This window comes from Hyla sarda, chromosome 2, assembly GCF_029499605.1.
Source record: "Hyla sarda isolate aHylSar1 chromosome 2, aHylSar1.hap1, whole genome shotgun sequence".
In the NCBI taxonomy this organism is placed as follows: domain Eukaryota; kingdom Metazoa; phylum Chordata; class Amphibia; order Anura; family Hylidae; genus Hyla; species Hyla sarda.
In genome coordinates, this window is record NC_079190.1 from 70439992 (window position 1) to 70452082 (window position 12091).

General features: G+C 48.7%; 1 protein-coding gene across 4 annotated transcripts in view; it reads left to right on the forward strand.

Moving 5' to 3' along the window:
- Nucleotides 1-1528: 1528 nt before the first annotated feature.
- Nucleotides 1529-12091, forward strand: part of INTS6 (integrator complex subunit 6) — a 70117-nt gene continuing 59554 nt past the window's right edge. The window contains exons 1-2 of one of the 4 annotated variants that reach the window (XM_056562037.1): nucleotides 1529-2235; nucleotides 2434-2511. In XM_056562037.1, coding sequence (XP_056418012.1) covers nucleotides 2125-2235; nucleotides 2434-2511 — 189 coding nt within the window. In that variant the 5' untranslated portion in view covers nucleotides 1529-2124. The remainder of the gene's footprint in view (nucleotides 2236-2433; nucleotides 2512-12091) is intronic. The other 3 variants (XM_056562036.1, XM_056562035.1, XM_056562034.1) reach the window with 3 other exon arrangements.

Here is a 12091-nt window from a genome sequence, read left to right on the forward strand (position 1 = left end):
CCAGCTGTTGCAAAACTACAACTCCCAGCATGCCCAGGAAACACTGCACTAGGGCCAATATTACACTACTCTGGTTTATTAGACCTTTATTAACCCTTTCCATGGCCGTATTCACCCCAAAAATTCAAGAAATGAATTAATCAGTGTACCTAAAGGTGGTTACATAACTACAACTCCCAGCAAGCCCAGACAGCCCAAAATATAAAAAATAAACACATTCCACAGTTCATTAGGTATGCTTAAGATGGCTACTACCGTACCCACAAAATAGCAATAGCTTTAATGGGTCCAACCCCTTTGGCTAAGGCTGCATTCACATCTCGTTTTTGCAATACGGTTCCTATCTCTGGTTTCAGTGTAAAAACTGTATGGAATTGTATTGCAAACCGTATGCCAAACGTAGCATCTGGTTGTGTACGTTTTAGGGATCGACCGATTATCGGTTTGGCCGATAATGCCCCGCCCAGAGATGACCATCGCCGCCGCCCCATCCCCGGTGTTATAATTACCTGTTCCCGGGGGTCAGCGATCCTTCTGGCTCCTGCGCTATTGCTGTGCGCTGCGTAATGACGAGTGAGGTCCCCAATGTGACGTCACCGCTAGTGTGCACAGTGACAGCGCAGGACGCCGAAGGATTATATTCTGGTATAAATTATCGGCTATCGGACTGAAAGGTGACAGATTAATCGGTATTGGCCCTTAAAAAAATAAAAATCGCTCGGTTTTAGCTCTCCCCTGCTGTATGCACTCCCGTATGGGGGAAAACGTGGTGTGAACCCAGCCTTAGAGGGCCAATATTACAATACGTCTTTAATGCCCTCCTCATGGGCCACTTATACCTGTGGCCTTGTATGTGGAAAATGAGTTTTGGGGCTCTCGGGCCCTGTGGGCTATAACTACCTCTACACCCCCTATAGCAGTGTTTCCCAACCAATATGCCTCCAGCTGTTGCAAAACTACAACTCCCAGCATGCCCAGACAGCCAACGGCTGTCAGGGAATGCTGGGAGTTGTATTTTTGTAACAGCTGGAGGCCCCCTGGTTGGGAAACACGGTCCTATAGTTACCCCACTGAAAACCCATTTCCTACTGAAATGTTTTTACCCGATTTCCGGTGGAAAAATCTTCCCCATCGTAGTCACTACCTCATCGTTTACCCCTTACTATAGGAGCACTAGCCGACAAAACAACCATGAAGGCGAGGCGTTATATAAAACGTGCCCCCTCAAGGACACTACAACACAGCCCGTCGTCCGCGTCACTCTATAACCTCGTCGACGTTATTCTATACCCCCGCGGACAGAGAACGGGAGAAGCCTTTATGTAACAGCCTCGTGTGAGGACACAGCGACCCGACAACCGCCTCCACCACCACCGAACATCTACTGAAGGAAAATCACTAACGACGACGCCCGTTATAGACGCGCTCCCTCGCCGCGCGCCCGCTTCTTCCCGCCCATCCAGAGGCGCGCTGAGCTCCTCCCCCCACAGCCGCCCAACGCGCGCTTCTTTAACACCCTCGCGCCTGCTAGGCTCCAAGCCTTCGCGTTGACGGGGAGGGGGGGTGCGCATGCGCAGCAACGGAAAGAGTTAACCGCCGAGCACACTCACGCACCCCCCTCGCCTAATGAATATGCTTAGTAGGCGCAGCACGGCAGCCAATGGGAGGCCCCGCCGCCGCGTCACGTGGCCCATGACGTCTGCATACTAGAATCTCCAGAACCCCTCCTGCTCGCTTTAAAAGCTGCGAGTGCGAAAGGAAGCGCTCAGTAGAGGGAGACAGAGCCTGCGAGAGGGGAAGTAGTGCTGAACTCATTCAAACTTCTGTCACATCCAACCGGGGGGAAGGGGGCATAAACAAGCCAGTGCTGCACCCACAAACACCACAGCAGCCATAGGCGGCCACACAGGGAGTGGTGGTGGTGGGGTAGGTGACCACCTCAGTATAAGAGCCCACCATTACCATTAACCCCTTCTGAGGAGGAGCCCGGGGGCCACAGACTGTCACCACACAAAGAGGAGGACATGGGGCGGCTGTGGAGGAGCCACAGTGCGTAGTGTCAGGGAGGCTCCCCTCCTCCTGCCGCCGCTTCTCTCTGCCGTGTGCCCGTGTAGCAGCAGCACTATGCCCATTTTACTTTTCCTGCTAGATACGTCCGCTTCCATGAACCAGCGCACCTACCTGGGCACCACATACCTGGACATAGCAAAAGGCGCTGTAGAGACTTTCATGAAGGTATAGTAGTACCCTGTCAGTGAGCAGCGCCCCCTGCAGGCAGGCGAGAGTGCAGCAGCTCCCCCCCTCTCTGTGTCACACACATACTAAGGGGGAGCTCTCCCTCACCCCAGCAAGTGCTGCCCCCCCCCCCTTCCCTGCTTGAGTGTGAGTGTGTGCTCTCCTCCCTGTACTCATCCCCATCTCTCTGTTTCCCAGCTCAGATCTCGGGATCCTGCCAGCAGAGGAGACAGGTACATGCTGGTCACTCTGGAGGAGCCTCCTTATGGGATCAAGGTAAAGAGCTCGCCATGATGCTTCATCACTTCCTGCCTGTGTGTACTGCTGCTGTGCCCGGGTCACTCCTGACATCCAGGGGAAGAGCACACACACAGCCACACTTAGGAGCTGACAGGAACATGGCTGACATCCCCCTCCGCTCCCCCCTCCTAACCCAGCTCAGCTGCAATGAACTGTGGGAGATATGGAGACAAGTTATAAGTGACATTCCCGGGGGGAGTTTACATCGCACGGCACAGGCCCTGGGGGGCTGGGGCAGCTTACAGGAGATCCCTCCTGGGGCCCCTGCTGTGGAGCACATTGTAGGCTGCAGCTTCTGCTGTGTGTTTTTATATCTTTCTATGGCCCTGATAACTTGTTACTCCACTTTATTACTGTAGCATTTATTCATGGGGAGTGGCTTGTTACATTTGTATCCATCGTAGGGGCCGGGTTAGTGTTACATGGTCTAAGGCAGTGTTTCTCAATCAGCGTGCCTCCAGCTTTTGCAAAACTACAACTCCCAGCATGCCCGGACAGCCGTTGGCTGTCCGGGCATGCTGGGAGTTGTAGTTTTGCAACAGCTGGAGGCGCGCTGGTTGGGAAACACTAGTCTAAGCCAGTGATCTTCAACCGATTCCTATCCAGCTGTTGCCATACTGCAACTTCTTGGCTGTCCAGGCTTTGTGGGAGTTGTAGTTTTGCAACAGCTGGAGGCACGCTGGTTGGGAAACACCAGTCTAAGGCAGTGATCTCCAACCGATTCCTATCCAGCTGTTGCCATACTGCAACTCCTTGGCTGTCCAGGCTTTGTGGGAGTTGTAGTCTTGCAACAGCTGGAGAGCCACAGTTTAGGGGGTCACAGTCTGCAGCTGTGGGGGCATGCTGGAAATTGTAGTTTGGCAACAACTGGAGAGCCACATGTTGGGCATTAGTCTGCAGCTGTCCGGCCATTCTGAGAGTACCAGTTTTGCAACAGCTGGGGGAGACGCAGGTTGTCAGTCACAGTATGTAGCTTTTAGGGCATGCTGATTGTTGTAGTTGTGCAACAGCTAGCGAGCCACACTTTGGGGATCACAGTATGTGGTTGTCAGGGCATTCTGGGTGTTGTAGTTGTGCAACAGCTATAGGGCCACACTACGGGGATCTGCGACTGTCTGGACATGCTCTGGCACTTGTAGTTTTACAACAGCTGGAGAGCCACAGGTTAGACATGAAAGGTGTTAGTAATATCACTAAATGTGACTACTTTTATCTGATATGAACAAAATTAAAGGAAATCTGTCACCTGCACTTACCTGTCTGTACATGGGATGGGGAGAGTAGCAAACATTTAAAATGTATGGGGGAGGTGTAGAAATATAAAAAAAAGTAAAATCAAATTCTTCTGTCCAAATTTGCCACAGACAGCTGCTGTTCCAATAGCTCCCAGGTCACCACTTCTTCTAGTTTCTGTAATACGTAGTTCAGCTCAGCCGCTCGCTGACGTTGGTGTCCCACCTTAGTCAGTTCTTTTAGGGATGATTTGTCACAGAACCCCAAGCAATGGTGACGACGGGGGCCAGGAGCCATTAGAATAGCAGCTGCATGGTTCAGGGTGGATGAGTATAGACACTTTTATTTCACCAACAGCGATGGATAGATAATTATTTTTTTTCTTAAAGGATTACTATCATCAAAATTAAAACTTTTGATGTCATGCAGTCACAAATGTTTTGATCAGTTGGTGTCTCAGTGCTGTGACCCACACCGATCTCTAGCTATAGCCGGGCAAAGTTCCAGGCAGCATCTTTCTTCACAACACCCCCACCCTAGCAAGCCAGAGATCCCATACACTTCTCTTGACTATATCCAAAGATCGTGAGCAATCAAAACTTTTGACATGTCTACATGACCTAGAATAAGAAAGTCCAGCATGTTCTCTATGCATCTTTTTTTTTTTTTTTTTCCCCAGCAGCCTATACAGAATAAGCAACATTTCAACCTATATAGAAAGTGTGGATCCTTGTTGAGCTTGACAAGGAATCCCCTTGCTATCCTGGTCGAAAGGTTGCTGGACTTTTTCTTATTCTATTGCAGAATCCATCTAATTGTCGGGGCACCCTAAAAATTTGGATGTAGTGGTACGTTCTCACATATAGTATTTGCGTATTGATCTCTGCGTGACGTGTCAAGGTGTTTTTCAATTTTTTTTTTTTTTTTAAATCCCAGTAAGGCTTTTATATGGAAATTCTATAGAAACCTAAAATGTGTTGGCAGATAAGAACCATTTGGCACATCTAGTCTGCCCAATATTCCACCTTTGTGTGGAAGGGTCACTCTCATTAAAACTAATTTTTGCTATTGCACTCCTTATGGTAAATGAAAAATATTTCTAATATACTTTGTTTTAAAAAAAATGAGATTTTTTTAAGCACAAATAAAACAAAAAAAACTTCAAGAGCACATTTTCCCCCAACTCATACACAGACTTTGGACCAAAGTCCAAACACAGGAAGTGCCGCCTGGAGTGCTGAAGGGGGGGGGGGTCCAGCCTCATCCAATCATAGCTCCTCTCACACATAACTGCCATATGCTGTTTGTTGTACACCCCCCCCCCCCCCTCAGCACTCCAGGCAGCACTTCCTGTGTTTGGACTTTGGTCCAAAGTCTGTGTAGGAGTTGGGGGGGGAAAATGTGCTCTTGAGCTTTTTTAAGCACAAATAAAACATAGAAAACTTCATATTTTTTTTAAACAAAGTATATTAGAAATATTTTTCATTTACCATAAGGAGTGCAATAGCAAAAATTAGTTTTAATGAGTGCCCATTTAATAAAGCAGATGCCTTTCAACTATGATTTCAGTGACAGAATCAATGTGGAAATCTGCATAAATTGGACATCACTTTATTATTTTATTTCTTTGCACTAAATATCCATGATGCAGTTTTTGAAAATCGCAGACTTTCAACATGGTGTGGAGTTTCCCACTAAAATCAAAAAGAGGTGGCTTTTTGTGCAGAGCTGCACTGGGTCTGATGTGAAAACTGGCTCAGATTCTGAATCCAAATCTGTACAGATTTTAGTTGTGTAAACATTATCAAAAGTTGATCAGAGCCCTTGGGGTAGGGTCACACGTGCTGTATTTTACTGTTGCATATTTTCCTCCCCATTTAAGTTAATTGGTAGCAAAATCGGCTGCATATTTTACTACCCATTGTCTTCTATGGGTAGGAAAATATGCAGCAGCAAAATATGGAATGTGTCACCTTTAGTGAATGTGAATTCATGGTCTGAGCACACAAATCATAATCCTGATCAACACCTCTTGACGACAGTCACAAATTGAATGTAAGTTTTTACGTTTGTCCGTATATGTGGCATATGCCCATTGGAATCTCAGTACATATCTTCTCTTCATGGGCTGCTTTGTGTAAGCATTGTGCCTCAAGGGCCCATTAATTGAGTTCTCAGATCGGTGCCATGGGGACTGACCGTTCACAGAATAGAGTAGAACTATAAAAAAAATGCAAAAATAAAGGAGTTGCCAATAGCAACCAGTCCACTTTATAGGATCTCTTTGTTAGGTTATCTTGACAATGAGGTAATCAGTGTTTCTCTGCTGGGACCCCAGCAATCAGTTCCTTATAGGAAGAGACCTGGCAGCAAATGTATAATTTTCCTACAGCACCATCAGGAGTAAAATGAAACCATGCACAGTGTCTTTCAACTTAATGGGTTATCTGTAATGCAGCTTTATTAAAGGAAATCCCTGCACTCCAGATTGCCATCAGATAGTGTCTATTAAATTTCAAGTGACTATATAAAAAAGTCAGAGAAATATAAAAAAATATGATTGGTCAGGGGCTGTGTGTTCAGACCTTAGAACAATCCAGGTAAAGGGAGTGCTTGGGACACTCTACCCACTCTAGGACAGTCTTGGTCACATTACATGGACAGTCATTCATATGAATTACTGCCATATAATACTATAATTTCTCTGCAGTGGGAATTGCCTGGCTTATCAAAACTTTTCTTGGCGAAATGAGCTGTTTGCCAGGATTGTGTTCTGAGCACGATCACCTGATTGCCCTGGTAGCCGCATTTAGGGAGGGGTTGTCAAGGTTGAGACAGCTGTTAGGTATTCATTTCATAATTGTTGATCCTGTAGCAGGGGGGAAAAAAAGGAAGTACTACTGGATGTGGCATCTTCTCCTGTGGGTGAAACATTCAGCTGAAAAAGGTAGCACCACACTACTCCACCCAATCTCGCCCTCATCTCCAGCACACATAACAAGACTTTGGCTGCACAAAATCTACAGGAAGAAAATTCAATCCAGTAAGCATGGAACAAAATTCTTTATTCAGAACTAGAGATGAGCGAATTTACAGTAAATTCGATTCGTCACGAACTTCTCGGCTCTGCAGTTGATGACTTTTCCTGCGTAAATTAGTTCAGCTTTCAGGTGCTCCCGTGGGCTGGAAAAGGTGGATACAGTCCTAGGAGACTCTTTCCTAGGAATGTATCCATATTTTCCAGCCCACCGGAGCACCGGAAGGCTGAACTAATTTACGCAGGATAAGTCATCAACTGCCGAGCTGAGAAGTTCGTGACGAATCGAATTTACTGTAAGTTCGCTCATCTATTCAGAACATAAGACAGGCAATGCAGTATTCTGTAAACAGAAGGAACAAACACGTTTCAACTGCAGCACAGTCCTAATCGTGGCCATTTTCTTCTGTGAACAGAATACTGCATTGCCTGTCTGTTCTGAATAAAGCATTTTGTTCTATGTTTACACCTTGCTGGATTGCATTTTCTTCTTCTGATACAACACTGATGCCTGCAGAGTTGTAATCCAGTACTTTCCGTTTTTCTTTTTGCTAGACTATCCACTGTGGGAAAGGAATGTTGGTCTTGCACGGAAGACCCTTCAACATTTACAATAAAAGGGGGTTATGCAGGAAAAAGAGAACTTAATTTCTTGGTCGCTTCATTAGGGCACACCTTACTGATGGGCTCTTGCCACTGGGAGGTGCTGACACTAGGAAAAGTCAACTCCTCCATGGCAGGATATACCCGCCCACTGGAAGTGAGATAATCAGTTTTAGCTGGTGTCAATAGGAGGCAAGACACAGGTCTAGGAGCTCCCCAGACCTGGTACTTTTTTTATTTTCTAGTAAGGGCTGTTTAGTTAGGTTTTCTTTTTTTTTTTTTTTTTTCCTTTTTCAGGTGGGGGTTCAAAAGCATGGTGCTACCTGTTCCCTTATATATGCGACAAAGGGGCACAGAGTATGTACTGTCAACCCCTTCTAGCCAACGGCCAGTGTCTGGAGGTTGTACCCTTGGTCCGGGTCCTCCCTTCCCCTGCTCACACAGTTATCTTAGCCTGGTATGATGCAGCGTGTCCATAAGCTGGAAGACACCTGGGTGAGTATGAGAAAATGAAGTATGTTGGTGAGTGTCTAACATCCTCTTCCCTAACCCCCCCTCCCTTCTGTACTCTGCTAGGGTTTCTCCATCCTGGTGTCCTTTTTCCACAGTGCCGGCTCCTCATCTGCCATTACACGTGGCTTTGCTGGACTAACCTTGTGGTCCCCCCCCCCCAACGCCCACTTTTACCCTGACAGGGGTTAATCTTAAGGATTATTGGGGGTTGTTGTTGGGGGGGGGGGGGGGGGGGTAATATGCCTGACAACTTTTATTGCGACTCTCGGGTGTGGGGGCTCGGTGGGCTGTGCGGCAGCTCATTCTCTTGCTGCACAGCGGTACTGTACACATATAGACAGCCGGCTCTGCTCCTCTGCCGGCCGCCACTGTGCGCTTCTCATGCTCTGCCCCTCTTCCTCACCTTGTTCCCGGGGTGACGGGAGGCCAAGCACTTGGATGACGGGGCCCGCCATTCGGCTTGGCATCTCCTCACAGCGTGCATGATATCCACTGCTCCCTGCTTGGCAGATACTGGGCACGCTGCAGGGGTCAGGGGTGCTCCGTCGGCAATTCTTGGCCTTTCTCTCCTGGAGGAGTCCGGCGGGTTCTTTCCTCGGGGTCCCTGCGCAGCGCACTGCTTCCTGCGCTCTTTTTACTTACAAATAAAATTAAAAAATATTTAGTTTCTCAGTCCATGTTCTTACCCCGCCCCCTCTTGTGGCCATTCAATAGATTGCAGCCCCTACTTTCTGGTCCTTTGGCTTCCCCTTGTGGCGGCAGACAGCTATTGTAGTCTTCTGATGTCTTTTTACTGGTTTAATATTGCTGGGTATCCGGTCTGGGGACCATATATTAAATGTTGTTTTTGGGGGCCGCTTTAATATTTGCTTCTGCCACCCTGTCTTATCACCTGAACAGGCAAAGGTCTTTTTGCCAGCTCAGGGATAGTGTGTGTGTGTGTGTGTGTGTGTGTGTGTGGAATTTCTGCCATGACATGTCTGCCACAGCTGCATTCCAGCCCCTTCCCCAGGGCGGGACACCAGTAGGATGCCCCTTCAGATGCATCCACATCCTTGACCTTAGCTGAGGACCTTTCCCAGGGCAACGGGGATACAGTCTATGGCTCCTTAGCCTCCCCTGATCTCCCAGGATGGGGGTTTTCTCTATTGATAAGCCAGACTGTTGTCTGCTCGGTTTCTGCCACCACTGCTCTCCCATCATGGGCTGCCATGTGCTTGGCTGGAGTTCCTGTACCCCTCTTCTTTGAGGAGTCCAGAAAGGTGTCGTTATAGGTACAAAGTTGAGGTAAGCAGGAAAAGGACCCCTGAAGTCGGCGCTGCTGGCTCTTGTAAGAAGGATGAGGCGGATGCCAGAGAGAGTGGTAAAAAAAAAAAGTAAAAAAAAAAGGTCCTCAGCATTTTTCTCTGGCATCCGCCTCATCCTTATTACAAGAGCCAGCAGCGCTGACTTCAAGGGTCCTTTTCCTGCTTACCTCCACTTCCAAACTCCATGACGACACGGTCTTCTCCTGCAACCCTTTGGCTCAGCTGCAGCTCGTACCATCAGTACTCAGATTGTATCGTGGGTTACATGTGCAATTATCATCATCACAAGATGAGCAGCCATCTAATAGCTCCGTGGGGTTGCCCCCATTCACCACTGATTTGCCTTAGGGTAATACACAAGGCGCCGTCCGTCTGTCTTTTCCCTTTTATTTCCACTGTTATAGTTACAAGGCGACCCTGTGCCAGTAAGCTGGACAGTGATCTTCATGGTCTCCTACACCTCTAGGTCACCCTTCAGGAGTTACGGTCCCACTGCTATGGCGCAATGTCTGAAGAAGTGACCCTACGTGTCCTTTCAATCCTTTTAAGAGTGACAGGGATGCATGCAATTCAGCTCTCCTCTCCTGATCTTCCAGGGTGACGGAGATTCTATCCACTGGGCTGCCACGTGCTTGGCGGTGTTTTCCCGTACCTTTATACGTGGGAGGACTCTGGACGAGGGTTCCTGCAAGTGCACAGGGATGTCAGCCAGACTTTGTCTGGATGATCTTCGGCACCACCAGGTCTGCCATCGGATCGGCTGCACTCCGGTACCCCACTTTCTGTGGGAGGGTTTGAAGGAGTGATCCTGTGCGTTCAGGAATCCATGATTTACTGCTATGATAGGTCAACTACCATACACTTCCCACTCCATGGATGGAATTCAGGTATCCCACTGCTGAGGTGTAGTTCTGAGTGAGTCAAACCATGTTGCTCCATGTGCCCTATGCAATGCACCACATATCTTCATCTCTTGCATTTGCGACCGCAGTCCTGGTGTGGGCCACCATTAGGAAATGGGGTGTGGGCATTTCCTACAGGTTCCATGGCTTTTCACAGCAACTGCAGCCCTCTGTTCCCCTTTCAGAGTGCAATGTTGGTCTGCTAGGGGCATGGCTTTGACACACTATTGGGTACTGAGCCTGTCTTTCATACTGCAGACTTGGATGTCTGTGATTCCTTTTGTGTCTGCATTCTTGGTTCCTCACCACTATTGAGGTATCGATGTCTGTGTCCCTATGTATGTTAGGTCCCTCTGCACGTGTAGAGTCGACCTTCCCTTCTGTCAGTGGGGTGTGCTTTGGACCTTCCTGTAATCTTGTTTCCACAGGTCTGTGGTGGTTGAGCACCTCTGTTCTGGCATGGGACCTGGTGGGGCATCGCAGACAGTTCAGCCCCCCCACCCCCCATGCCTCCAGGTATCTTTCTGGATTTCTGGATTCTTGTGCAGGATCGCTCAGGCGCCTGCTCAGTTGCCTTACACACTAATTGGCTGGCTCTGTTGATGCCCCTGGCCCGGAGTTTCACCCCGATAGGGTGTTCCTCTCGACACTGGTTGCTGTGTGTGCTGCTTCCTTGCATTTGTAGTCATGTCTTTGCATCTTTGCCCGGCTCCAGTGTCCAGGATTCCAATCCCTCTGTGGACACAAATTGGCTCCTTGATATGTTCTTGCAGAGTTCTTGGGGGCTCCGTGCACCCAGTACTTTGTCTGTTGCTGCAGGGCGGCTTGTCCCTGCTCCTACAGTGCCTGGTGCACTTAGACAATCCTCCTTCCACGGAGTTTCATCTCCACCACCCCTTGTTTTCCCCTCCACTATTTCGCTGGTCGCTTTCTACTACGGAGATGGAGTCCTCTCTCTTCCCACTTTATAGGTGGGATATCTGGCTGGGCCCTTGTTTTCCGCTGAGAGCATTCAGTAGAGCTTTTCACTGTCTCTGCCTGTGTGCTTACTGCCCACCAATGCAGCCTGGCTCTCATCCTGTTTCTTGGTTATCTACTGCTGCTCAGGCAGCCTTGGCACTCCCCTCTATCGGAGGGGTTTCTGCTATCGTGTGGCTCGGCGACAGCTGGTCTAGCCTCAGTCTGTCATTTTGGGTCCTGCCATTGTTCTCCTCCCCCTCGGCACAATCTCCCTGGTAGGGTGTGTTCCTCCTTCCCTTGACTGTCAGTAGTGCTACACTGACTCCACAGTTTCCTAGAGTTACTGTTTCTGTGCCCAGAGCCTGGAAGTCCCAGCCAGGTTCCCTTTTGTTCCCCCTCCATTCCCGTCCTGACGGGTTGTTGCTCCAGAGTGCTCTGGTCCGCTCAGACCTCTGGGGGCCCACTATTGTCTTGGCCACTATCCTGGGATGCTGTGGCGGGCCTTCTTCTCTAGGTCGGCCCTCCTGGTTCTTTTGGCCTTAGTGATGGTTGAGGTCTCCCGCATGTGGTCCTGCCCAGTTCTCTGCGATCTCATTTATGGGGCAGTCTTTCTGTACCGCACTACTTCTCTCAGCAACTTTTTTTTGTCACCTGGAGCTTTTCATGGACGTTGGGTTTCCTTACCCTTTAGGTGTAAGTTTTCCGGGAGACCCGGAAACCTCAAATTCCCATGTCTGCCTCTCCGGTGTTCTGGATACTCCTTTTTAGGGTCTTTTACTACTTTCTTGGCCATTTATTCTTCTGTGTCCATCTTCCAGGTGACTCAGAAACCTCAATTTCCAATGTCTGTCGCTCTGGTGTTCCGGGATGCCCCTTTTCTGGACATTCTGCTTCTTCTTGGCCATTATTCCATTCCATCTTCTCCTTCAGGATTCATGTTCTCTTGAAATGGAGGGTGTTCCGGACGTCCGGATTACACCAGGTGAGCTATGTCACCTCCC